Source organism: Electrona antarctica (genome assembly GCF_951216825.1).
Source record: "Electrona antarctica genome assembly, chromosome: 14".
NCBI classification, from domain to species: Eukaryota; Metazoa; Chordata; class Actinopteri; order Myctophiformes; family Myctophidae; genus Electrona; species Electrona antarctica.
This window is the reverse complement of record NC_136795.1, coordinates 45,163,623-45,188,762: the sequence shown is the minus strand read 5'-3', so window position 1 is coordinate 45,188,762 and position 25,140 is coordinate 45,163,623. Positions and strand designations below refer to the sequence as shown.

At 42.1% G+C, this 25,140-nt stretch overlaps 1 protein-coding gene across 3 annotated transcripts in view; it reads left to right on the top strand.

Moving 5' to 3' along the window:
* med15 (mediator complex subunit 15) overlaps positions 1 to 24,786 on the top strand; it is a 32,723-nt gene extending 7,937 nt beyond the window's left edge. The window contains exons 6-18 of one of the 3 annotated variants that reach the window (XM_079521351.1): positions 464 to 891; positions 2,488 to 2,874; positions 3,659 to 3,739; positions 5,499 to 5,597; positions 7,873 to 7,991; positions 8,953 to 9,080; positions 10,787 to 10,921; positions 11,520 to 11,583; positions 16,087 to 16,153; positions 19,148 to 19,305; positions 20,499 to 20,665; positions 22,593 to 22,691; positions 23,375 to 24,786. In XM_079521351.1, coding sequence (XP_079377477.1) covers positions 464 to 891; positions 2,488 to 2,874; positions 3,659 to 3,739; positions 5,499 to 5,597; positions 7,873 to 7,991; positions 8,953 to 9,080; positions 10,787 to 10,921; positions 11,520 to 11,583; positions 16,087 to 16,153; positions 19,148 to 19,305; positions 20,499 to 20,665; positions 22,593 to 22,691; positions 23,375 to 23,511 — 2,069 coding nt within the window. In that variant the 3' untranslated portion in view covers positions 23,512 to 24,786. Of the gene's footprint in view, positions 1 to 460; positions 892 to 2,487; positions 2,875 to 3,658; positions 3,740 to 5,498; positions 5,598 to 7,872; positions 7,992 to 8,952; positions 9,081 to 10,786; positions 10,922 to 11,519; positions 11,584 to 16,086; positions 16,154 to 19,147; positions 19,306 to 20,498; positions 20,666 to 22,592; positions 22,692 to 23,374 lie in introns of all 3 variants that reach the window. The other 2 variants (XM_079521352.1, XM_079521350.1) reach the window with 2 other exon arrangements.
* The last annotated feature ends 354 nt before the right edge of the window (positions 24,787 to 25,140 follow it).

Sequence of the window (25,140 nt, the reverse complement as noted above, 5' to 3'; positions counted from 1 at the left end):
GTGTCGGACCGCTGATTCGAACTGGCGACCTTCCGGTATCAAGACCGCTCCGCAATCCATTCGGCCACCACTGCCACAGCGGTGTGTGAGTATGTATGTCTGTCTGTGAGTATGTATGTCTGTCTCTGCATTTTGTCGGTCTGTTTGATTGTGTCGCTGGACAAAATGCACTACTTCTTTCCCAGACCCTGTGCGACAGTGGGATGCTGGCTGCGTTTCGACTTTTGCATAACCTCTCGCCAAGATTAGTTTTTTTAGCTTTGAACAACAACGGCAAAGAGAGAGAGAGAGGGAGAAAAAAAATCGTTAAAACTAAAAAGTGCTACAAAAAGTGCTTTGGGTCTGGCTCTTTGTTTGTTTTAATAAACAGTCCAGACCACTCTGCTTATAATTAGCTGCTCAACATCTAAGCTGTAGGATGTCTCTCTCTCTCTCTCCTCCCTTCACATCCATCCGCCAGCAGGAGGTCCTAGTCATGTGCAGATGCAGCAGATGCAGATCCAGGCCCAGCAGCAGCAACAGCAGCAGGCCGCCCAACAACAGCAGCAGCAGCAGGCAGCACAACAACAGCAGCAGCAGCAGGCCCAACAGCAGCAGCAGCAGCAACAACAGCAGCAGCAACAGTCCATCCAATTCCAGCAGTTCCAACAGGCCCAGCAGCAGCAGCAGCAGCAGCAGCAGAATGCCCTGCAGCAGCAGCAGCAGAACGCAGCCATCCAGCAACAGTTCCAGGCTCAGCAGCAGCAGCAGCTCAAACTGCAGCAGCTTCAGCAGCAGCAGCAGCAGCAACAACAGGCACAGCAACAACAACAACAACACCACCAGGCCCAGCAGCTCCAGCATCAGAATCAACAGCAGGCCCAGGCCCAGAGCCAGCAGCAACAGAACCAGGTATTAACCCGTTTAGACCTAACTTTGAAAATTCGCAAAATAAATGTCTTCTAAATCCTGTCCGTTTTCTGAAATACCTCATGTTTCTATATCGGTGGTGCTCAATATTTCATGTTGAGGACCCCGGAAATTATATGTAATTGGCCGCCGACCCCCATCTGAAAATATGTAGTTCCAGGGACCCCCCCGAGAAGCAAAGATTTTAGTTAAAAACGTTGGCTCTGAAAGAATATATATTCAAAGATTTGCACTACATTTTCACGACTTTTCAAAAATAGCAGACCTACAAGCTCGTAGCGCGCCACTCGGTGGCGCGCTATGAGCTTGTAGATCTGCTATTTTTCAATAGCTAAAGTGCAACGTAATGTTTGAAACACCAAGAGGGGTTCCCGCCCAGAATGGGTTAAAACATAATTATACTGGGTATAACCGAGACAGGTGTTTTCAGAACCTGGGCGGGTATTACAGAAACGTCCTAACTCTAAAAATGATATCTTCTCTGTTTAGTAGCCACGTACAATTGAGTAAGAATAGACATTACAGTAATTTGTTTTGTAAAATATTACTTTGGTTTTATCTCAAGAAATGCTGCCTTTTTGATTCCTAACTGTCACTGCGGAATTAACCCGCTGTAGATATGATTAATTATCTGAATTATCAGAACTCGTCTCTAGGATTTGAGTATCACAACTCGGAGGGGAGTTGTAAGTAGGAGGAGTAAGTAAAGTTTATTTATAGAGCACCTTTCACAGACAATTACAGTCACAAAGTGCTCATCGCCACCAGGGGGCGCCAAAAGGCCCAGACCGCCACCATATATCTTTTATTTTATTTTATATATATATATATATATATATATATATTTTTTTTTTTTACCATGTTATAAAACACGAAAAACACGTCCTTGGCGCTCCAGGACATCATGAAAAAGAAGTTAAATAAGTCCTTGGCGACCATTGAGTTAACAACAATAAAATTAAAACAAGTCAATAGTCAATAAAACAAGTCAAGAACTAAATCACTAATAAAGTAAGACAAAATAAAGCAATCAACATTTAACATTTAACCAGGCCGTCTATGGAATGGCCTGTTTAATTAAAAAGATGAGTTTTCAACAGTCCTTTAAAAATGTCCACAGAATCCACAGTTCTTAAGGTGGAAGGGGAGCTCATTCCATAGCTTAAAGGACCACTTCACCACTTTTCAACCTATCTTCATATAATGGGTCCTCACTAATAATCATGGTAAAATGGCATGATTTTTTTCTACTCAGTCTGTGTCTCATAGGAGGGGTGTGGGCAGTTTAGAAACCGTCTTCCAGTGACATCATTAGGCAGATTATTTTTTTACAATTTTTTTAGATTTTCATTATCGTGAGAACGATGGCTTCCATTTTCGCATTGCAACTAACCCTAACCCTAACCTAACTTTACATATATTTTTGGGGGTCCTTGACATGAAAATGTTTGAGAACCACTGACATAGAAACAAGAGGTTTTTCAGAAAACTGTCAAAACTGTCAAAATGGGTTCATGTCCGACTGTACCACGTTGCTGTTTTCATGTCGTGACTAATTCAGTCTTCAACCAAACAAAGTCTCTCTCTCCCTCCCAGATGCATCCATCCAGACTGCAGACGCAGCAGCAGATCGTGCAGCTGCAGCTACAGCAGCAGCATGCGCAGGCCCAGGCGCAGGCTCAGGCTCAGGCTCACCAGGCGCAGGCTCAGGCCCAGGCTCAGGCGCAGGCGCAGGCACAAGCCCAGTCCATGCAGCACATGGTGCAGCAGCAGGTTCAGGCCCAGCAGTCTCAGTCGCAGCAGCAGGGCCAGTTGCCCCCGCACGCCCAGCAGCAGCAGCAGGTGCAGCAGCAGCAGGTGCAGCCCGGCATGGTGCCCCAGTCTCTGGCCAACCAGATGCCCAACGTTAACATCAGCTCGCTCAGTCAACAGCAGCAGCAACAGCAGCTCAAGATGCAGATGCAGGTATGTATCCCGTAGGGACTTAACACATTTTGTGCGGGAACCCCTTTTGGTGTTTCAAGCATTATGTTATGCTTTAGCTATTGAAAAATAGCAGATCCACAAGCTCGTAGCTATGAGCTTGTAGGTCTGCTATTTTTGAAAAACCGTGAACGTGTGGCACAAATCTTTGAATATATATTCTTAATTTTTGGGGTCGTTGACATAAATATGGAGCACCACTGATACAGAAACGAGGTATTTCAGAAAACTGAATTTAGAAGACATTTTTTAAATTTCGACGTCAGGCCTAAATGGCTTAAACTCATTGACTGCCAATGACCTTTGGGGCAAGTAGAACGTGACCTGTACTCGCCTGATGGACACGTTGCCTCTGAGACCTTAGTGTCGACCCGTCTGTGGTTTAGAGCTGGTCATGTATCGCCGTGTGGGAGTAGAACGTTTAGGTGACACAACGGGAAGCTATCTGATGCACCGGAACCGCCAAAAAAAGCACCTATACTATAACTCAGATTTTGAGGCCTCAAGATCAGGTAGATTATAGTTATAGTCACCAATGTACACAGTTTTTAAATGTACAAATATTTATTTCCAAAAAAAACAACTAGTCGACTAGTAAACTAGGCAACTAGTCAACTAGTAAAAATGACTAGAAATGAATGCCCTGATATCTGTAGATGTGCTTGTGTTTGCCCCTGTGTATGTGTGTTTTTTGTTTTTTTGTTGTGCCTGTTTATGCATTTGTGCGTGTGCCTGTGTGTGTGTGTGTGTGTGTGTGTGTGTGTAGGCCAGAGCCTTGCAGCAGCAGCAGGCTGCACAGCAGGCTCAGCAGGCTGCAGCGCAGGCCCAGCTGGCAGTACCTGGCCAGGTACGTCAAGTTAACTCTGTGTGTTTTTTGCAACATTTCATACCAAGTAAACGTCCTTGTGCTTCGCAAAAGAAAAACCAACATACCCATCGTAGAGTTTACAGAGGCTCCAACTGGCTAGTTCCTGTCTGACCTCATCACCGTCTTGCCAATAATCATGATAATGTGCACGCTCTCGTTTCACATTGCTTAATTGAGAAACACTATGAAATGTATTAACCCATTTTGGGGTGGGAACCCCTTTTGGTGTTTTAAGCATTACGTTATAATTTAACTATTGGAAAATAGCAGATCCACAAGCTCATAGCGCGGCACCGAGTGCCGCGCTATGAGCTTGTAGGTCTGCTATTTTTGAAAAATATATTCTTTCAGAGCCAACGTTTTTAACTCAAATGTTTGCTTCTGGGGGGGTCCCTGGGGGGTGCATACTTAGTTTAGACTAGTCATTGGTTAGACATGGGTTAAGGTTCCCTGGAACTACATATTTTCAGATGGGGGGGTTGGCGGCCAATTACATATAATCTTGGGGGTCCTTGACATGAAAATGTTTGAGAACGACTGACATAGAAACATGGGTTTTTTTCAGAAAACTGTCAGGATTTAGAAGACATTTGTAGAATCGTTCCCAGGTCTAAATGGGTTAACTGTACTGTCCATAAGTACATAGTCCATTTAGACAACTGGCTCAAATAAATAACTCTATAGAGGGTATGCGCGTGACATCATCATCATTAGTTATGCGGCAACGCCGACTAAGTGGCAAAAAACGACTTTCTGGCCTTGACAGCCCATACATCCAAAGTCCTATCTGATTGCATTAAACGATGTTGAACAACGTTAAACTCACTTTGCCACTCGATTTGCCACTCAATTTGCCACTCACTTTAAGCATGCTATACCTATTCACTTAATTAAGAATCATGATTATTAATGTCACTTGTCATTTGTAGTAGATTCATGTATGTATGTGTGTGTGTGTGTGTGTGTGTGTGTGTGTATATTCTCTGATGAAGATAATTAAGTTACCGCCTTTATCCAGCAGATGGTGGTGTGCAATTTCTTAATGTTAGCATGTTGTACAAAATAGACAATTTGTATACAAATACACCTAGGTACATAGAGTACAAATACACACGTACGTACAGGTACAGTTAGCTTGCTCACCATCTCCCACCCACACCCCCCAGCCCTCAACTCATTGGAAACAAAAGAGAATGGAGAAAACGGTACTCTATCAAAGTTAGACATAAACGTAAATGCAAGCAGTATTGAAAGCATGAACAGGTTGGTTTGAGATGTGAATACAGAGGAAGTCTCGAAGCGCCCAGGAGAGGATCAGAAATGATATAGATACATATACACTGTACCGCATAGCAGGGACAACATGCTCCACACTGCTGATTGTGTGTGTGTGTGTGTGTGTGTGTGTGTGTGTGTGTGTGTGTGTGTGTGTGTGTGTGTGTGTGTGTGTGTGTGTGTGTGTGTGTGTGTGTGTGTGTGTGTGTGTGTGTGTGTGTGTGTGTGTGTGTGTGTGTGTGTGTGTGTGTGTGTGTGTGTGTGTGTGTGTGTGTGTGTGTGTGTGTGTGTGTGTGTGTGTATACGTGCTGCAGTGCATGCATGCCCACTGTCCACTAATTGCACTTGCATTTTATTCTTTGTACTTGCTTTGTTTCTTTTGTGTGTGTGTCCTGTGACGTCTGACATCATGTCTTTGTTTTTAACGTGTCTCCCCTCTCTTGTTGTATTCCTTCTTCCAAAGATGTTGCTACGTCCCGGGATGCAAATTCCACCTCGGTTACCCCGCGCCCCAAACCCCCCCGGCAACCCTACTGGGCTCGGAGTACAGCAGATGCAACAGGTATTGAACCCCCAAACCACAGCCTCGGACACAGACCCACCCGCCCACACTTATTTATTTTGAAAGTCTTTAAAAAAATTACCAGAGGGGGAAAAAAATATTATTTACCCATCCATGACCCATAAACATGGGCCCCAAATATGTGTCCCGACACACTGTTGGAAACGGTGTTCTAGTCTACTCCACTGTCCTCTGACGTATTCATGTTGTGCTTCTGTGCTGAGCTCTCTACTTATAGTTCCCAATGCATTTTTCCCATAGACATTTCAAAACGTATTTATTTAAAGACCTTATAAGTGTCGTACAAAGCCAACTCTTGTCGTGACAAATCATGACAACAAACACAATATTCTGGACCAAACAAATAATTACAAAGAAGAAAAACAACAAAAAAAGTGTTGTAAACTGCCGTGTTCTTCTTTGTAATTATTTGTTCAGCCCGAATAATTGTGTTTGTTGTCATGATTTGTCACGACAAGAGTTGGCTTTGTCCGCGGCGTAAACGTCTTTAAATACATACTTTCTGAAAAGTCTATGAGGAAAACGTGACGTCATGTTGTAGTTCCTCCAAACACCGTATGACCTAAGACTGGTAGTATGAATTTATGTATTCATACTTTATGTATTCATGGCGCAGTGGTAAGCGCTTCACCGCTCGCCCAAAACATCCCCGTTTTTGACGGTCGATAGCCTTTTCTTTCTTTTTTTTACTAATCATTTTTATCCCACGATTTTGTAACCCATTTCTCACCCCTGTGTCAATTATCTAATGTGATCCTGGGCTCTACACACCCTCCGCCAACCTGGGGAGAGCAACGGACTTGAACTCATGCTTCCTTCATGCCCGAGTGTCCAAGTTGCTCCTTTACACCTGACAGGGGGGAGTTTCCCTGGTTGGACGTATAGCGCGTGGAAGGAAGGAACATGTTATTCCAACCAGTTCCTTTCCCCTCCATCAGGCGCCCCGGCTGGCCAGGGGGAGGCAGTTTAGAGACCAGGATTACTGCATGTTTTTTGTGAGGGTACTTATTACTCTAGGGGACACGGGGAGAACATGCAAACTCCACACAGAAAGGCCCTTTCGCCAACCCTGTCATGTGAAATTCATTACAATTTTGAGTGTTCGTGTAAACACAAACATTGCGTAACACAAACATTGAAGACGAAGGTGAGGTCCAGGATGCAAATTCTGATCGGCCGGAATGATATGATGTGTACGATGATGTACGATGCAGAGTAATCTAGTAAGAGAGTGGCGGCACTAGCGTTGACTCCCATTGTAACAACAGTAGGTCCATTGTTTGGAACTATAGCCCACATAGCACCCCGCTTTGCGGCGAGATCAAAGCGTGTCGCTACTCTCTTACTAGATTACTCTGGTACGATGATGAGATCGCCCCTCACTTAACGGGTGTGATTTTTATTTTTTTCACTAACCGGTCGCCTTATCAGTATGAATGAGTATGAATAGGCCTTAAGCCTCAACTCTCCTCTCTCCTTACAGCTAAACCTCAAATACTCTCTCTCTCTCTCTCTCTCATTTCTGACTGTAGCAGAGACTAGAGAACAGACAGTGATTCAAAGTCGCCTTTTAGTCATTTGTTTGACATATCTGTCCGGTCACTACTGTCTACATCAACACCTGTCACCTGTCACTAATCAACACCTGTCACCAGTCAAAATGTAGTCCCACAAGTGGCCCAGATGTAACATCTCCACCAGCCACTGACGGTCATCACCACGAGTTTGGTGAATGACGGTGGCTGAATTTTTTGTAATCTAATCTAAAATGTTTCCTACCTTTTTAAAGGTAGGCTAAAGTGGTATTTCTCGTTTAGAACATTTTTAATGTTTGTTTAATTTTAATCTGTATCCTCTGTAGAGCTGGAGAGACATGGAGACTTTGAACACTTATGTTAACCAAAGAAACTCACGTACCCTACTACCTTTTTTTAAATAATTTACTGTTGTTGTGCAGTGTTCTGCAGTTTGCATTCCATGACCGTGAGTCTTCAGGTTGGCCTTGACATCAGCGCTACGTATCGGCTACAAAAGTACAACAATGTAGAATGTGGCCAGTGACGTGAGATGGGCGTTGGACATTAAAGTAAAGCACGGAACGCTGATCAGAGAGCATCACTTTAGCCTAGGCGCACAGATCCCTCTCTCTCTCTCTCTCTCTCTCTCTCTCTCTCTCTCTCTCTCTCTCTCCGTGTGATATTCTAGGGGCTGATCTCCTTTCTCTCGCTCTCTCTCTATGTTTTGCCGCTCACAGGTACAGCCTCATCAGATGATGTCGTCGCCGTCTCCTGTCCAGGTGCAGACGCCCCAGTCCATGCCCCCTCCGCCCCAGCCGTCACCTCAGCCCCCGACGTCCCAGCCCAACTCAGCCAGGTAAAACCAAAAGGACCCCATTTCTCTTTGCCTCGGAAACCCAGACGTTTTTATTTCCAGGGAGAAAAAAAAAGTCTGGGTCCGAGTCCACTTCATTACGGCGTACAGTAGCGCAAACGTCGATCACTCTCTGCTGATTTCTGTTCGTCTGCACCTTCGTTAAATTGACGCACACACGTACACAGACACACTCCTCTCTCTGTCGCTCTAATTAATTAGTCTCATGTCGCACAGCTGCGTCTAGATTCTCCCGGCGGATCCTGCCGGGAGCTGCCTATATGCCATAGAAAGCATAGGTGGACCCCAGGCTACATTTCTCTTTGCACCACGACGTTCATGTCAACCATTTGTATTATTATTATTATTTCTTTTTTAATGAAACTGCATTTAATCCTTGGGGAAAGCATGTGACCCTCAGGTGTAAAATGCTTACTGCCGCACGTCCACATACAGTAGAATGGCCACTATATTTCCACACTCTTCCCCAGGGGGCCCCATTGCATATTACTGTCATAGCAAAAAAAATTGCCGATCTACAAGCTCAAAATGCGTCGCACCGCATTCATTGGAATCTTGAACCTTTTTATTTAATTTCAAATGCATTTAGTTATACAGTAGTTATGTTGTCTTTATCAACTAAATACAAATACATTGGACAAAAAAAAAGACGGCAACATTTTAATAGTAGTATTAGCTGAAATCAATAATATACCAGTATTACGGTGGTGCATACTTAGTTTAGACTAGTCATTGGTTAGACATGGGTTAATGTTAGGTTTAGGTGTGCTGCCCCGTGGGAGGTTAGGTTTAGGGTGAGGGTTTGAGATAGCTTAGTGCCTGGCGGCAGGCTTCCGTAGTTTCACAGAATGGGTTGCTTTAAAGAATACACCGTTTCTCCGTGTAATCTAAAGAAAAGAGATTCTGAACGACGACCACGGCGCCTTTGTCTTTTGCTCCTCAGCTCTGGCCCGACGCCTTCCCCAGGAGGCTTCCAGCCCAGCCCGTCTCCCCAGCCCTCCCAGAGTCCTGCCACCGCCCGCACGCCACAGAACTACGGGGTCCCCTCGCCAGGACCTCTCAACACCCCAGGTGTGATGATCATCACCGTCTGCTCTTTCTAGAGGGGGGAGGGGTCCGTGGCCAAATATATATATTTTTTAAACTATAGTGTCACTGTATTTTTTAGAAATGTCTCCTGTGGACATGCAGTGAAAACTAGCACATGTGGTAACACACTGTAAACGATGCATTCTACAATTTGTACAACTGTGCCATGAGCAATGCAATTGTTATGTCCATATAAAAATTAAATAAACATAAACATGTTAATTTGGGGGTCCTTGACGTGGAAATTGTTTGAGAACCACTGCTCTACACCAGTTGTTCCCAAACTTTTTCATGTCAAGGACCCCCAAATTGGCACTAATTAGCCCGCGGACCCCCATTTGAAAAGATATGCCAGGGACCCCCATAAGAGAAGATTTTCACGGCTCTAGCAGTGATTCTCAACCCGTGTAATTTCAATCACCCCCGGTTTGACATGCATTAGTACTACGGACCCCCATTTAATGGCATTTTTATATCTGGGACCCCCAATTTAGATTGTAAAATCAATGTTAATTTAACTCTTGAGACGGGTCCGTTTGGTTCCATTTGTACACTCTTCAGAGTTACAGACCCGTAACGGTCCATTTGGTTCCAAACATCATCATTTAGGCTGGGGGACCCCCTGGAACTCCCTCAAGGACCCCTGGGGGTCCCTGGACCCCACTTTGGGAACCACTGCTCTACACAATGTAGAACTTTAAGTTGTATTTTGTAGAACTAAACGCACAGCACATCATGTGTTGTGTTGCAGTGTTGTTTTTGGCAGCAAAATTAGATTTTAGTTTTAGTCATAGTCTTTTGAATAGTTTTCATTTAGTTTTAGTCACATTGTAGTCACCTGGAATGTGTTAGTGTTCTAGTTTTAGTCGACTAAATGTCAATCGATTTTAGTCGACTAAATCTACAGTTGATTTAGTCGACTAAAATGTATTTTGGCGGGCCTTGATGTCGTCGTAATGGCAGATTTGATACTTGCTGAAAATAGCCGATCTACAAGCTCACAACGCGTCACGCTGCGACGCGTTGTGAGCTTGTAGATCGGCTATTTTCAGCATGCAACCAATAAAGTGTAAAATGACTTGTACTGGATCTCTTGTCCACTAGTCCCTTCCGAACATTTTAGTCTAGTTTTTAATCTGTTGACGAAATTGCCAAGACATTCAGTCTTAGTTTTAGTCACCATAGCTTAGTTTTCATTTAGTTTCCATTTAGTTTCCGTCAGTGAAAAAAGGTAGTCGACGAACATTTTTCGTCTTAGTTTCAGTCGACGAAAACAACACTGTTGTGTTTGCGAACGCAGTGAGCACTAACTATGAGACCTAGCAGAACTGTCTGTCTGTCTGTGTGTGTCACGCTGTAACACCGCCCGCCACCAGAGGGCGCAGCTGTATCACACACAAAAAAAAACACACACACACACACACACACACACAAAAAAAACGTAACTTAAAAAAAAAACTTAAAGAAAAAACTTAAAAAGAAAAAAGTTAAAAAAAAAACACGCACGCACACATACACACTAAAAAAAGAACTTAAAAAAAGAACTTAAAAAATCTTAAACACAAAAAAAAAGAACTTAAAAAAACCTTAAAAAAGTACGTAATTTATTCTAATTGTTGTTATTGCAATTTACGAGCTGCGTTTGCCTCCCGAGTTCGCGCGTCTTACTTGTGTGTTGTGGTGTGTAGGGAACCCCAGCTCTGTGATGAGTCCCGCGGGGCCCACGTCTCAGGAGGACCAGCAGTACATGGAGAAACTCAAACAGCTGTCCAAGTACATCGAGCCGCTGCGGAGGATGATCAACAAGATCGACAAGAATGAAGGTACGCTGGCGCTTTCGGATGTTTATCGGATGATTTCATCTCCGTCGTCAGCCGTTATATCATCAACACCATTCAATGCAGCCATTCAATGCAATCCACATAACTGACGTGGCGTGGCGTTGGTCGCATTGTCCGACTATTTCTAACCATAACGGCAAAATCTAACTCCAACCCGAACCTCGGTCTTAACCGGCCACGTAATTCCCTTAACCTGTTTTGGGCGGGAACCCCTTTTGGTGTTAGCATTATGTTATGCTTTAGCTATTGAAAAATAGCAGATCTACAAGCTCATAGCGCGCCACCGAGTGGCGCGCTACGAGCTTGTAGGTCTGCTATTTTTGAAAAATCAAAGAACGACTGACATAGAAACATAGCTTTTTCAGAAAACTGTCATTTTCAAACAGACATTTTTAGAATCTGATCTCAGGTCAAAATGGGTTAAAGGAGAATTCCATACTAGAAGGCTTTCTTACCTTTTATTTGTAGTTGTTACGTCCCCACCAAAGAGGTCCAGGTGTTGTTTTGTGCAAAAGCGCATCCCTGTTTTTCCACAGATTTTGAACTAGTTTACTAACCAAAGTCCTTTGCGTGTTTACAGACAGGAAGAAAGACCTGAGCAAGATGAAGAGTCTTTTGAACATCCTCACAGACCCCAACACACGGTAAACACAGCATGCATTTGAAGTCATTCCATTCTAGTACCTTTCACCTTGTATAACCTCATATGCAGCACCTTTTCAAAACATTCAAATATTGTGTAAAAGTTATTTTTCTTCCCAAATATAATTCAAAAAGTGAAACTTTCATATATTCTCAATTCATTGTGCATAAAGTGAAGTATTTAAAACCTTTTTGTTTTAATCTTGGCGATTATGGCATACAGCTCATGAAAATCAAAAAGTCCGATTTCAAAATATTAGAATATTTTCCGAGACCACTAAGAAAATTATTTCTCATGCCCACAGAGCCAAAACTACTAGTAATTGGTGTACTGACCATGGTATTACTGTGCTTAACTGACCAGCCAACTGGCCTGACCTGAACCCCACAGAGAATCTAGGTTGTATAGAGCAGGGGTTCTCAACCCGTGGGTCGCGACCCCTCGGGGGGTCGCCAAATTATTTATATTTTTATTTTATTATTATTTTTTGCAACTGAATGGCTGTAAAGTGGAAATGAAGAGTTTACATATAGTACACATAGTACATGCATACACCTTCCCTAATGATTATATCTGGTTTCAGTATTTATTTATGGTGTATTATCTCTATTATTAAGGTTATTGTAGCAGTCAATTTATATTGGGGGTCGGGAGGGGCGGGGCGGGGGTCCCGAGACATTGCCAAAGCATTTCCGGGGTCCCCGGCCAAAAACGTTGAGAACCCTTGGTATAGTGTGTCGCAGTCCCGCCCCCTGTCATGACGACACCAGGCCCAGGAAATAATTCCCAATGCATTTTTCCCATAGACATTTCAAAAGGTATTTATTTAAAGACGGTTACGCCGCGGACAAAGCCAACTCGAGTTGTGACAAATCATGACAATAAACACAATATTTTGGACCAAACAAATAATTACAAAGAAGAAAAACAACAAAAAAAGTGTTGTAACCTGCAGTGTTTTTCTTCTTTCTAATTCTTTGTTCGGCCCAAAAAATTGTGTTTGTTGTCATGATTTGTCACGACAAGAGTTGGCTTTGTACGAGGCTTAAAAGGTCTTTAAATAAATACTTTTTGAAAAGTCTATGAGGAAAATGAACGGAGAATCATTTCCTGGGCCCTGGTAGGTGCGGGACTGCGACACTGTATTGTCAAGAGGAAGGTGTGAGACAGTAGATTCAACAATACAAATGAAGTTACGGCTGTTATCAAAGCAAACCTGGGCTTCCATAACACCTCAACAGTGAACAAAGGCTGATCACCTCCATGCCACAACCATTGATGAAATAATTTGTTCAAAAGTAGCCCAGACCAAGTATTGACTGCATACATTAATATACTTGACAGATGGTCGACATTTCTCGAAAAATAAACACGTTTTTTTAGTGGTCTAGTAAAATATTCTAATATTTTTAAATAGGATTTTTTGACTTTCATGAGCTGTATGATAATCAAGATTAAAACAAAAAAGAAAGTTTTAAATACTTCACATATATGCCCAATGAATTGAGCATATATGAAAGTTTCACTTTTTGAATTATATTTTGGAAGAAAATGAGCTTTTACACAATATTCAATTTTTTTGAAAAGGTGCTGTATATGGAGATGTTTAGCTTTAACTTAGAAATGCGTTATATGTTCTTTTAAGACCATGTAAACATGGGTGTTACATTAGATCTTCATACTCATTGTGCTTCAGAGAACGAATGAAAAACATGCGCAGGTCGCACGCACGTGTGCGCACACACACACCTGCAATGTGTGACATAAAAGTCCAAGAAATTTAAAAAAATTGATACATTTGCTACATGGCTAATCAGAATAAATGCTAAATAAATACAAAGGAAGGCAATAAAGAGAAAAGTGACTTAATCTGCATGATGGTGGATAGGTGGCATCATTTGATTTTGAGTATATGGAATGTGAAAAATCACACCGGTGTGAAGTGAGGGGCGCTCTTATCATCGTGCATCATCTCATACTGGCCAATCGGAACGCCTGTTGCCACAAATTTATATATTTGGCGGATATTTGACCTAATTTCTCCTTTCATTGTCGATGGCAAATATGAGACGTGTGGGGGACAAGATGGCGTAGGTTTTCCCATCATTGTCGATGGCATTTAATGTTTGTGTTGCATTTTTGTGGGGACAAAAGCTGTATATAGGAGGGGCTAGCGCCCCTCAACAATACAATGTCTTTGCTGAGTATTGGAGCTTTTGGTAGAAGTAGTTGTTTTATGTTTCGTGTTAAAATATTCTTATATATTATTGTTGTTCACATATCGTTTGTTGTTGGGTAGATTGCCATGTTTGTGTAGTTAGCCTAAGTTTGGGTTGCCATGGTTACCATCACTGCTGTCCCGACAGCATGACATCATGAGCAACTTGGTTGAGCAGCATGCCGCCGTGGCTTGGTCTCTGGAGCTCCATATATGGAGCACTAGCGCTGACGTCATGCTGATGTAAAACTCCATATATGGATATAGCCGACTCATCGTGACATCCAGCTGCACATTATATAAAGGGGTTGCAGTATTTAAATGAGTTGAGATGCTGCATGTCGGTGGTCGTGGTCGGTGCATCACTTCTCCCACCAGGGCACGCCGAGTTTGGAAGCGCCGGTTTAGAAGTCACTCAATGGTCCTTCTTCGTACCACCCGTTTCTAAATTGCACGCAATGCATTGAAAAACGAGCGCTTCCAAACTCGGACGCTTGGGAAAAATAATTGCCTGCACGGAATTCGTTGACAGAAAGTAGCTCACAACATGTCTGTGGTGGATTTGTATGAAATTCCAGCTTTCTGTAACGGCTGCAATGTTGGTGAGTTTAACATTGTTTAACCCATTCTAGACGGGAACACCCCATTTCGTGTTTATAGCATTATGTTATACTTTAAGCTATTGAAAAATAGCAGAGCTACAAGCTCGTAGCGTGCCACCGAGTGGCGCGCTACGAGCTTGTAGGTCTGCTATTTTTTAAAAATCGTGAAAATGTGACGCAAATCTTTGAATATATATTCTTTCAGAGCGTTTTTAACTCAAATCTTTGCTTCTGGGGAGGTCCCTGGAACAACATATTTTCAGATGGGGGTCGGCGGCCAATTACATATAATGTTTGGGGTCGTTGACATGAAATATTGAGAACCACTGATATAGAAACATGGGTATTTCAGAAAACTGGAGGATTTAGAAGACATTTTTAAAATGTTGACGTCAGGCCTAAATGGGTTAAAGGAGCATTCAGTGATTTCACTTAATTCAAATATCACTTATTTTTTCTTATTTTTTGGATAATCCTCCCTACTATAAAGTGTGCTGACCATATAAGGAGTTCCTCCCTGTCCCCAGTGAGCCCCTGGGGTAAAAAAAACCCTAGTTTCGGTTTGGGCTTTGGGTGGCAAAGCCTTCATCCAATCAGGATGAGAGGGGCCTTCCTCCAATCATGATCGTGTGGGGCGGGCCTTGGTGCACATGCTGTTGGTCTGTTGTACTTCCCCCACTGTAGAGCGTGTGCATGTGCACATCTTGTTACCGGGTGGACCGGGTATTTTTCCAAATCACTGAATGCTCCTTTAATATCAGATAGGACTTTTCTGTTTGGATGTATGGGCTGTCCAGAAACATTTTTTTTAACCACTCAATCAGCGTTCCTGCAAAATGATGTACGAAAATGTCACGTGCACAGCCTCTAATTTGCCAATAGACTGTATAAGGGACATATTGGGTTTGTTTATGGTTGTCTGAGTTATGGTTATGCTGAGTCAGTGACATGCCTACGTACATATGGGCATATATCGGGTTTGTTTATGGCTATGTCTGAGCCATAGTGACGTGGCGGTGGTCGTGCCTATATATGAGAGCCTATGGGTTTTGTTTATGTCTGAGTTACGTGGTCGGTAATTTTAACCCATTTAGACCTGAGGACGTTTCTACAAATGTCTTCTAAATCCAGTTTTCTTGAAAAACCCACGTTTCTATGTCAGTGGCGAGTGGTGCTCAAACTATTTCATGTCAAGGACCCCCAGAATTATCTGTATTTGGTCGCTGACCCCCATCTGAAAATATGTTGTTCCAGGGACCTCCCCCAGAAGCAAACATATGAGTTAAAAACGTTCGCTCTGAAAGAATATATATTCAAAGATTTTCACTACATTTTCACGATTTTTCAAAAAAATAGCAGACCTACAAGCTCGTAGCGCGGCACTCGGTGCCGCGCTATGAGCTTGTAGTTCTGCTATTTTTCCAATAGCTAAAGTATTACATAATGCTTTAAAACACCAAAAAGGGTTCCCGCCCTACAGGATTAGAGTCTGTTCGGCCGACAGACCTTCATGTGTTTCTCATTTATTTATTCATTCATTCATATTCTATCCATTTTCTTTCTTCTTTCTCAAAATGCACCACACCGACTCACTGCTGCACAGCAGCTGTAATTGTGTTGTCGTGACATGGCATGGATGCATCCCCTCAGATGTGTGTTAACGATCATCTCCCTGACCTGTTAGATGTCCTCTGAAGACCCTCCAGAAGTGTGAGATAGCTCTGGAGAAACTGAAGAACGACATGGCCGTGGTGAGCTCAACATTTGCTTCAGTTGTATCATATTAACACCTTAACTCATTTAGGCCTGACATTGAAATTGAAAAATTTTCTTCTATATCCTGACAGTTTTCTGAAATACCTCATGTTTCTATATCAGTGGTGCTCAATATTTGGACCCCCAAAAATATCTGTATTTGGCCTCCAACCCCCATCTGAAAATATGTAGTTCCAGGGACCCTCCCAGAAGCAAAGATTTTAGTTAAAAACGTTTGCTCTGAAAGAATATATATTCAAAGACTAAACGGGCAGGGAACATTTTCGATGACGTGTGTCACTGTTGTGCAACACCGAGGATTGCGCAAAACAAGCGCTCCCAGAGTCCCAGGCTGTAGAGAGATGCGACCGGTTTTGATATCGCCAACTTGACGGAGATTCTACATCTACAAACTGTCCGTTTATTGGTTCATTGATTACTGTGGTCAGTGTTTAGTGAAATTTGACAAACTACATAGAGTAGTAGTACACATGGGATAGAGTTTGCAGTCGCCATGACTGATTTTGAGTCATTCGGATCCCAGAGAAGCCAGCATGTCTTCAATGGAAGCATTGGAAATAGCCTATATAATGTGTCCCAGATGCATTGAGAGCTGGAGAGCACATTAGGGCCTGGCCATAGACTAGTCACGGTGTTACCAGTGGGCGGCCACACCACCGACTACATTACTTGCACACCGATAGCACCGTTTTATTGTTTGTTTTAATACTAGACTATTTATTTTCTCGTGAACCCTTTAAGCATACTTTAGCTATTGATAGCAGATCTACAAGCTCGTAGCGCGGCACCGAGTGCCGCGCTACGAGCTTGTAGGTCTGCTGCAAGGAAGTGCCCTTGAGCAAGGCATTGAACCACTACCATGAAATGTTCTATGAGCAGGGCCTGGCTGGAAACAAGTTCTTGAGCTTAGCCCAGATACCCTGGGTAAATATAGTAACTTTGCTTTGCTTTGCTTTGCTATTTTTGAAAAATCGTGAAAATTAGTTTGAATATATATTCTTTCACAGCGAACGCAAATCTTTGCTTCTGGGGGGGGTGTCCCTGGAACAACATATTTTCAGATGGGGGTCGCCAAATACAGATAGTTTTTGTGGTCCTTTACATTAGTTTAGTTTAGTTTTTATTTGCACGTAATGTACATTAAAAGAAAAACAAAGGAAATTACAAATGGAATGAAATACATTTGTATGAAAATAAAAATAAAAAATCAGAAAAGAAAATGTGCCGCAAGGACCAAAAAAACCCAGAAGGGCTTATCGAGTGGCCTTCCTTAAAGCTGCCAAGGGAGCTTAAGCTAGTTATACTAAAATTAAAACATTAATGAAAATACATAATGATGATATTAATAACATTAATAACATTAAATCGTTTGAGCACCACTGACACAGAAACATTTAGAAGATCACGATTTAGACGACTTTTATAGAATCGTCCTCGGGTCTAAATGGGTTAAAACCACTTCAGTTAATTTTTGCGTGGCACCCATACTTTAGTCAGATAACAGGTGGTACTATTATTATTATTATTATTATTATTATTATGATGATGAAGAGAAGTGAGTGCTGCTCTTCAACGGGGCTACAGGCAGGCAGCAGCCAGAGCGGAGCTGAGCACACACACACACATGCAGCATGGTGTCAGATTTCACTTTGGCTTTAGTTTGGTGACTGGTCTTAGCTGCATTGGACATACGGTACGGTGAGCTTAAATACTTCTACAATGTTTATTGCTTAATTTACTCACAATAACCCTGTAGCAATGATACGCTCTCAAGTTATGGTGTAATGATTTCCTGTTAGCGTCTTGATCAGCGCTGATGAAGGCTGTTTGAGCTGAAACACAGGGAAATAAAATGGTGAAAAGAGTTCTGCTGGATTGGTTATCTTCTAGTTGTATTTTTTGACCCGTGCCTGCCTGTAGTACTGCCTAAAGCCTCGACGTGAGTTACTTTGGAAATTAGATCTAGAAGCTGTTTCTGTTTCTGGGTCATTGCCAGGCAGGTCTTTTAGGACACCTAGTGGTTGGATTTGGTGTTACCGGTGTTGAGAAGCAACCTGGCTAATAATGAAATGAAATGAAATGATTACTATATTTACCCAGGGTATCTGGGCTAAGCTCAAGAACTTGTTTCCAGCCAGGCCCTGCTCATAGAACACATTTCATCGTAGTGGTTCAATGCCTTGTTCAAGGGCACTTCAGCGGTGGTAATTTTAACGTGTCGGACAGCTGATTCGAACTGGCGACCTTCCGGTATCAAGACCGCTCCGCTATCCGTTCGGCCACCGCTGCCACGACGCGAATCAGCTGTTGGCCAAAAAAAATAATTGCCTGCCGGCAGATGTGTGATATGAGTCTGGCTTATTAGCCAGGCTACGGTGGAAGCGGTGGAGAAATTCTAGCACCGCGACATGCCTACTTGGCCATACAAACATTTTCAGTCGTGAGTTTTATATTTTGCAGAAGTTCATAAAGGACATTATTGTACATGATTATCATAAGGGTCTGTCATAAATAACAATTTGATTTGCCAACATTGTATTACTCGTATAGCCGATTAACCCATTTAGGCCTGAGCAAAGATTTGAGTTAAAAACGTTCGCTCTGAAAGAATATATATTCAAACATTTGCGCCACATTTTCACGATTTAAAAAAAATAGCAGACCTACAAGCTCGTAGCGCGCCACTCGGTGGCGCGCTATGAGCTTGTAGATCTGCTATTTTTCAATAGCTAAATTAGACATATACACATATAACATATATACATATATACACATGTTTAAAACACCAAAAGTGGTTCCCGCCCTAAATGGGTTAAGATGGCTCTAGGGTAGAACTCAGGGGTGCAGTACGTCGAACCATAACCGCAAGCACGGGAGCAGCGCATCATGTCCGCAGTTCGTACTAAAATGCCTCGTCGGAAATTCCGTGCGGACCCCCCAGAACTCAAGTGTGTTTTTATGTTGTCCAGCCCACCCCCCCTCCTCCCCCAGTGGCCACCAAGCAGCAGTACCTGTGTCAGCCTCTCCTGGACGCTGTGATGGCCAACATCCGCTCTCCGGTCTTCAACCACTCCCTGTACAGAACCTTCTCCCCGGCCATGACGGCCATCCACGGGCCTCCCATCACGTAAGAACAACTTGGACACACACAGCCCTTCACGAGAAGAATGCAGCATGCTCGGTCTCTCCGTGTTCTCGTGAGAGAGACACATGTTCAATCATTTTGACAGTTTAACTTTTTCATGTCAAGTACCCTCACATTTATATGTGCTTGGCCGTGGACCCCGTGCAGAAAGGATTTTGTACCAGGGGACCCCCAGGAAAGAAGATTTGTGTTAAGAAAGAAATGCAAATTATTCAAAAAAAAATTCCAACCATTTCAGAAATTCTCAAGAATAGCAGATATGCAAGCTTGCAGTGCCGCACGCAAGTGACGGTCTGTGAGCTTGTAGATCTGCTATATTTGAATAGCCTACGTATACATGGATGAAGTGGTTAACATGATTGTGATGCTGTATTAACACATTTTCCTGGGGACCCCCTGGAACCCTCTCAAGGACCCCTGGGGGTCTCCGGAGCCCACTTTGAGATCAATATTCTAGGCAACAGCTTGGTCCTATGCAAGTGCTTGGCCCTGTATAGCTGTTACAGTCAGTCAAAGTTCTGCATGGGAACTATTTGAGACCATCGAGGTCCAAATTCCTTAAATTGGAACAATTGTTGGATTATTGTATTCCAATCCACACCATTTTCGACTAAAACTAAACAAAAAATGTTCGTCGACTACCTTTTTTCACTGACAAAAATTAAATGGAAACTAAATAAAAACTAAGCTATGATGACTAAAACTAAGACTAAATATATTGACAATTTCGTCTTGACAATTGTCAAAACTAACAATTGACAAAACTAGACTAAAATGTTAGGAAGGGACTAGTGGACAAGAGATCCAGTATAAGTCATTTTACACTTGGTTGCATGCTGAAAATAGCCGATCTACAAGCTCACAACATATCGGCTATTTTCAGCATGTGTAAAAACAGTCATTACGACGGCATCAAGCCCTGCCAAAATACATTTTAGTCGACTAAATCAACCGTAGATTTAGTCGACTAAAATCTCATGACATTTAGTCGACTAAAACTAGACTAACACTAAAACTAACACATTCCAGGTGACACAAATGTGACTAAAACTAAGTAAAAACTATTCAAAAAAACTATGACAAAAAACTAAAATCAAATTTTTGCTGCCAAAACACTGGATCCCAGCATCCCAGTATAAACTGAATAAGGATCTCCTTCTTTCTCTCTGGCTCAGGGGTCCCAGCATCGCGGGGCGAAAGAGGAAGCACGAGGACGACGAGCGTCAGACCATCCCCAACATCCTGCAGGGCGAGGTGGCGCGCCTGGACGTCCGGTTCCTGGTCAACCTGGACCCTTCGTACTGCAGCAACAACGGCACCGTTCACCTCGTCTGTAAACTGGGTACGCACGTAAAACACCTGCTGGTTCAGCCCATGAACCCCCGTTTAGGCCTGACGTCGAAATTAAAAAAATGTCTTCTAAATTCTGACGGTTTTCTGAAATTCCGATGTTTCTGTTATCAGTGGTGCTCAATATTTCATGTCAAGGACCCCAAAAATGATATGTAATTGGCCTCCGACCCCCTTCTGAAAATATGTTGTTCCAGGAACCCCCCCAGAAGCAAAGATTTTAGTTAAAAAAATGAAATGTGAAAATATATATTCCAAATTTGCGCCACATTTTTCAAAAATAGCAGACCTACAAGCTCGTAGAGCGCCACTCGGTGGTGCGCTATGAGCTTGTAGATCTGCTATTTTTCAATAGCTAAATTACAACATAATGTTTAAAACACCAAAAGGGGTTCCTGCCCCCTGGGGGGGTTGGGGGAGGGGTAGCGCATCTCCGACAGATAGGTGTGAACGGTTTTGCCGACGTGCGAATGGAGGACAATGCTGTAGTTTGCTACCAACAGAAATTTGCATGCACAAGGGCTGCCAAAGTAGGCAATCTTTTGTTTTTCCTGTTTTTTCGCTCCCTCTCTTCGAAGTAGAGCAAGCTCTAAACTGACTGGGCCAAAAAGGGTGATAAAGTTTTGGTTACACGTTTAAAAAGACAAGAGGGGAGCTAAAATGCAATAATGTAGCACAGTTGTTAACTTAATTAGTACATGCACGAAAGGGAACATTTCGACAATGCATAGGCATCTGTCAATAATGCATTGTATAAATTAAATCCAATTACCCAAATGCGATACCTTTTGCAAGTTGGCATGTCTGCACCGAGTCGATCTGCTGCAAGCAGAATAACCGTCCTCTTCCAACCAATTTACAATTACAATTTACAATTTAGGCATTTAGCAGACGCTCTTAATCCAGAGCGACTTACATTAAGCAAGAACAAAAGCATGGGAATACATCACATATATAAAAAGCATTTATCAAGGAACATGCGTAAGCTAAGAACGTAGCTAGAACATATCTATATAACCAAGACATTTGGTGACTCCGTTCAGTCCATTGCCATCATTTATAATCCAATTCATAATGGGAAAACGTATTCGGGAAGATTATAGAAAATAATATGGCATACAAACTCTCACAACTGGGTTGAACTGGCCAATAAAAATAAGGTTCTGTTCAGAATGTATTGTCTCCCAGCTTTCCACAAAATAATAGCAAATGCTCGATAGTGGGCTCGATAAGGACCCAGCTCGATAAGCCTGATCGATAAGGTGATCGTTATCAATACAAATTAACGAGCTCCATCCCTAGTGGGGATCAACCTTTTTCATGTCAAGGACCCCCAGAATTATCTGTATTTGGCTGCTGACCCCCCCCCCCCCCCAAATCTGAAAATATGTTGTTCCAGGGACCCCCCCAGAAGCAAATATTTGAGTTTAAAAACGTTCGCTCTGAAAGTATATATTTTCGAAGATTTTCATTTTCATACACACTACAAGCTTGTAGAGCTGATTTTTTTTTTTTTTTTCTACTATTTTTCAATAGCTATAAAGTATAACATAATGCTTAAAACACCAAAATGGGTACCCTTCCTGAATGGGTTAAGGCCTGGAACACGTCTGTGTCAACCTTAGCTTTTAACCACATTATCCATTATTGTATACTTGAAAAATTGTGAAAATGTGGGGCAAATAGTTGAATATATATTCTTTCCACAGCAAAAGTCTTTCCTTCTGGGGAGTCCCTGGTACAAAACATTTTCAGATGGGCATCTGCTGCCAAATACATATCATTCTGGGGGTTCTTGACATGAAAATGTTTGAGCACCACCGATACGTTTTTTTTGTCATGACTTAGAAGACATTTGTAGAATATCTGGTCTCAGCTCTGAGGTCTCAATGGGTCAACACTGTTGTTCTGTGTCTCAGATGACAAGAACCTTCCCAGTGTCCCTCCCCTGCAGCTGAGCGTTCCTGCCGACTACCCAGACCAGAGTCCCTACTGGGCAGACGACGGCGAACAATATGGTGAGGCGTTCAAACCACCCTGTCCTCTGCTGCTTGTTAGCTCATTGTTTTAAGTCTGTGTCCATTTTTTTTAACGCATTTAGACCCGAGTTAAAAACATTAACTTTGAAAGAATATATATTCAAAGATTTGCGCCACATTGTACGATTTTTCAAAAATAGCAGACCTACAAGCTCGTAGTGCGCCACTTGGTGGCGCGCTATGAGCTTGTAGATCTGCTATTTTTCAATAGCTAAATTATAACAATGAAACACCAAAAGGGGTTCCCGCCCAAAATGGGTTAATTAAAACAAAACGAATTTCCATTGTTGACTGTTCTGTATTTGAAGAGCACATGAACACATCTCCTAAAGTACTACTTACTTACTTACTTACTTACTTACTACTTACTACTTACTTACTTACTTACTTACTTACTACTATGAATATGCACTTCTATATATCCTACTCATCATGTTTTTTTATTCTTATTGTATCTTTACTGCTAGTTATCTGTAAAGCACTTTTCTAAATTTGTTTTTGGAAAGGTGCTATATAAATAAAGTTATTATTATTACTGTATTAATATTACTTTCAGTCATATTTAATTTTAGTGACACTACCAAAACATGACCGCGTGGTGGTACCAAGAGAGGTATAAATAAAGCTGTTGCTGGTCTTTTTGTGGTCTTCTTCCCTGCCAGGTGCCAACGGCTTCCTGCAGAGCGTGCACAAGAACATGACCTCCAAGCTGCTCCAGCTCCCGGACAAGCATTCCGTCACTGAGCTGCTCAACACCTGGGCCCAGAGCGTCCGACAGGCCTGCCTGTCGGCAGCGTAGACCAGTGGTTTTCAGCCAATTTTTTTTCATTTCAAGGCCCTTTATTTATTCGCCATTTGAGCCACACGGACCACCATTTACTGACATTTTAGCCTCTCGAACCCAAAACTAAAAGATTTTGTCTACAATTACCATGCTTTTGGCAAATGTTGATCAAAAAATAATGATTCTACATTCTCTAATTGTGTAGACTTCTTGTAAATGAGGTGATGCAGGTGTTTAACAATAATTTAACTCTTGCAGAGCATAACATGAAACCAAATGGACCCGTACGGGTCCATTTGGTTTCATGTTGTGCTCTCAAGAGTTAAAGATCTATTAAGGGTCCATTTGTTTACCAACTCCCATCATTTAGCATGGGGACCACCTGGAACCGCCTCAAGGACCACCGGTGGTCCCCGGACCGCTGGTTGAAAACCCACTGGCGTAGACGCACGACTACCGCTGAAAACCAATGCTGGAACTACCGCTAAACTACCACACGCCTGGTAGAGGTCCAACCAAGACATTCTGTGGGAATACAAATACCCCCAAACAGCTACATTATGTTTTTGTTACTTTGAATCATGGCTCAGTTCGGCATGTTGCTTTCATTTAAAAAGAAAAGAAATCAATGTCCACGTGGGTGCATCTCTGCAGGCCTGGACAACAAAGTGCTGCTGGGTTACAAAACACAAACTAAACATTTATTGCTGTGTGTGTGTGTGTGTATATATATATATACACGTACCCAGTATGCAATCTGGAATAAACCATTATTACAAATATGCCTTCATCATCTCTCTGCTTAGGGAAACCCACCTCCATAAGGTTGGACTCCAGTTTTAAAATGATGGCAAGTTTCCAGCTTTGGAACTTGAACATGCCTCAAAGCACTTAAATGTGAATAATAATGCACTCTGGGTTTTTTTGAATGCCCCTTAGAAACAACACTACATGTAAAGAAAAAACTGAAACGTTCAATTCTGTAGACTTTTACCTTCACAAAACATGCGCACATTTCATTAATGCTTCATTCAAAATTAATGTGTATTGAAAAGACGTGAGGTAAGAATGGGATGGGATGGAAAATCTAGTTTGATATGTAATATTTTATTTTCTACCACAAGGGGGTGCTGTTGCACTGTAATGTGAAATGCAAGGCTTGAGGTGGGTTTGTTGTATGTACCGAGGGAGGAAGGGAAATGTTTGTACTCTGCTGTTCAGAGCTTTGAAATGTGTATAGAAATGTTTTTTTTTATATATACTTTGAATAAATATTATTCTGTTCATCTGCACCATCCATGGTTGCATTTCTTTTAACAGCATAAACACAAAACTATACTTAGTTATAACACTGCACTGTCTAGTATTTTATTTTCATCTTTGTTAGGTTGATACATTACAATGAGTAACAAAAAACAATACAGTACAACTCAATTATTCATTAATTGACTCAAAATATAAAGATAAGCAGTTACATGAAGGTATAATAATGGTAATAAAACAATAAAAACAGCCTATTACAACATACGATGTTCATTACAAATGAGCCCTATTGAAAAAATATGAATGGATAGGAGACTATTATTGATATTTAATCTCTGTTTTCCCCTGATTTAAAATGTTTTATATATATTCATGTGAAAT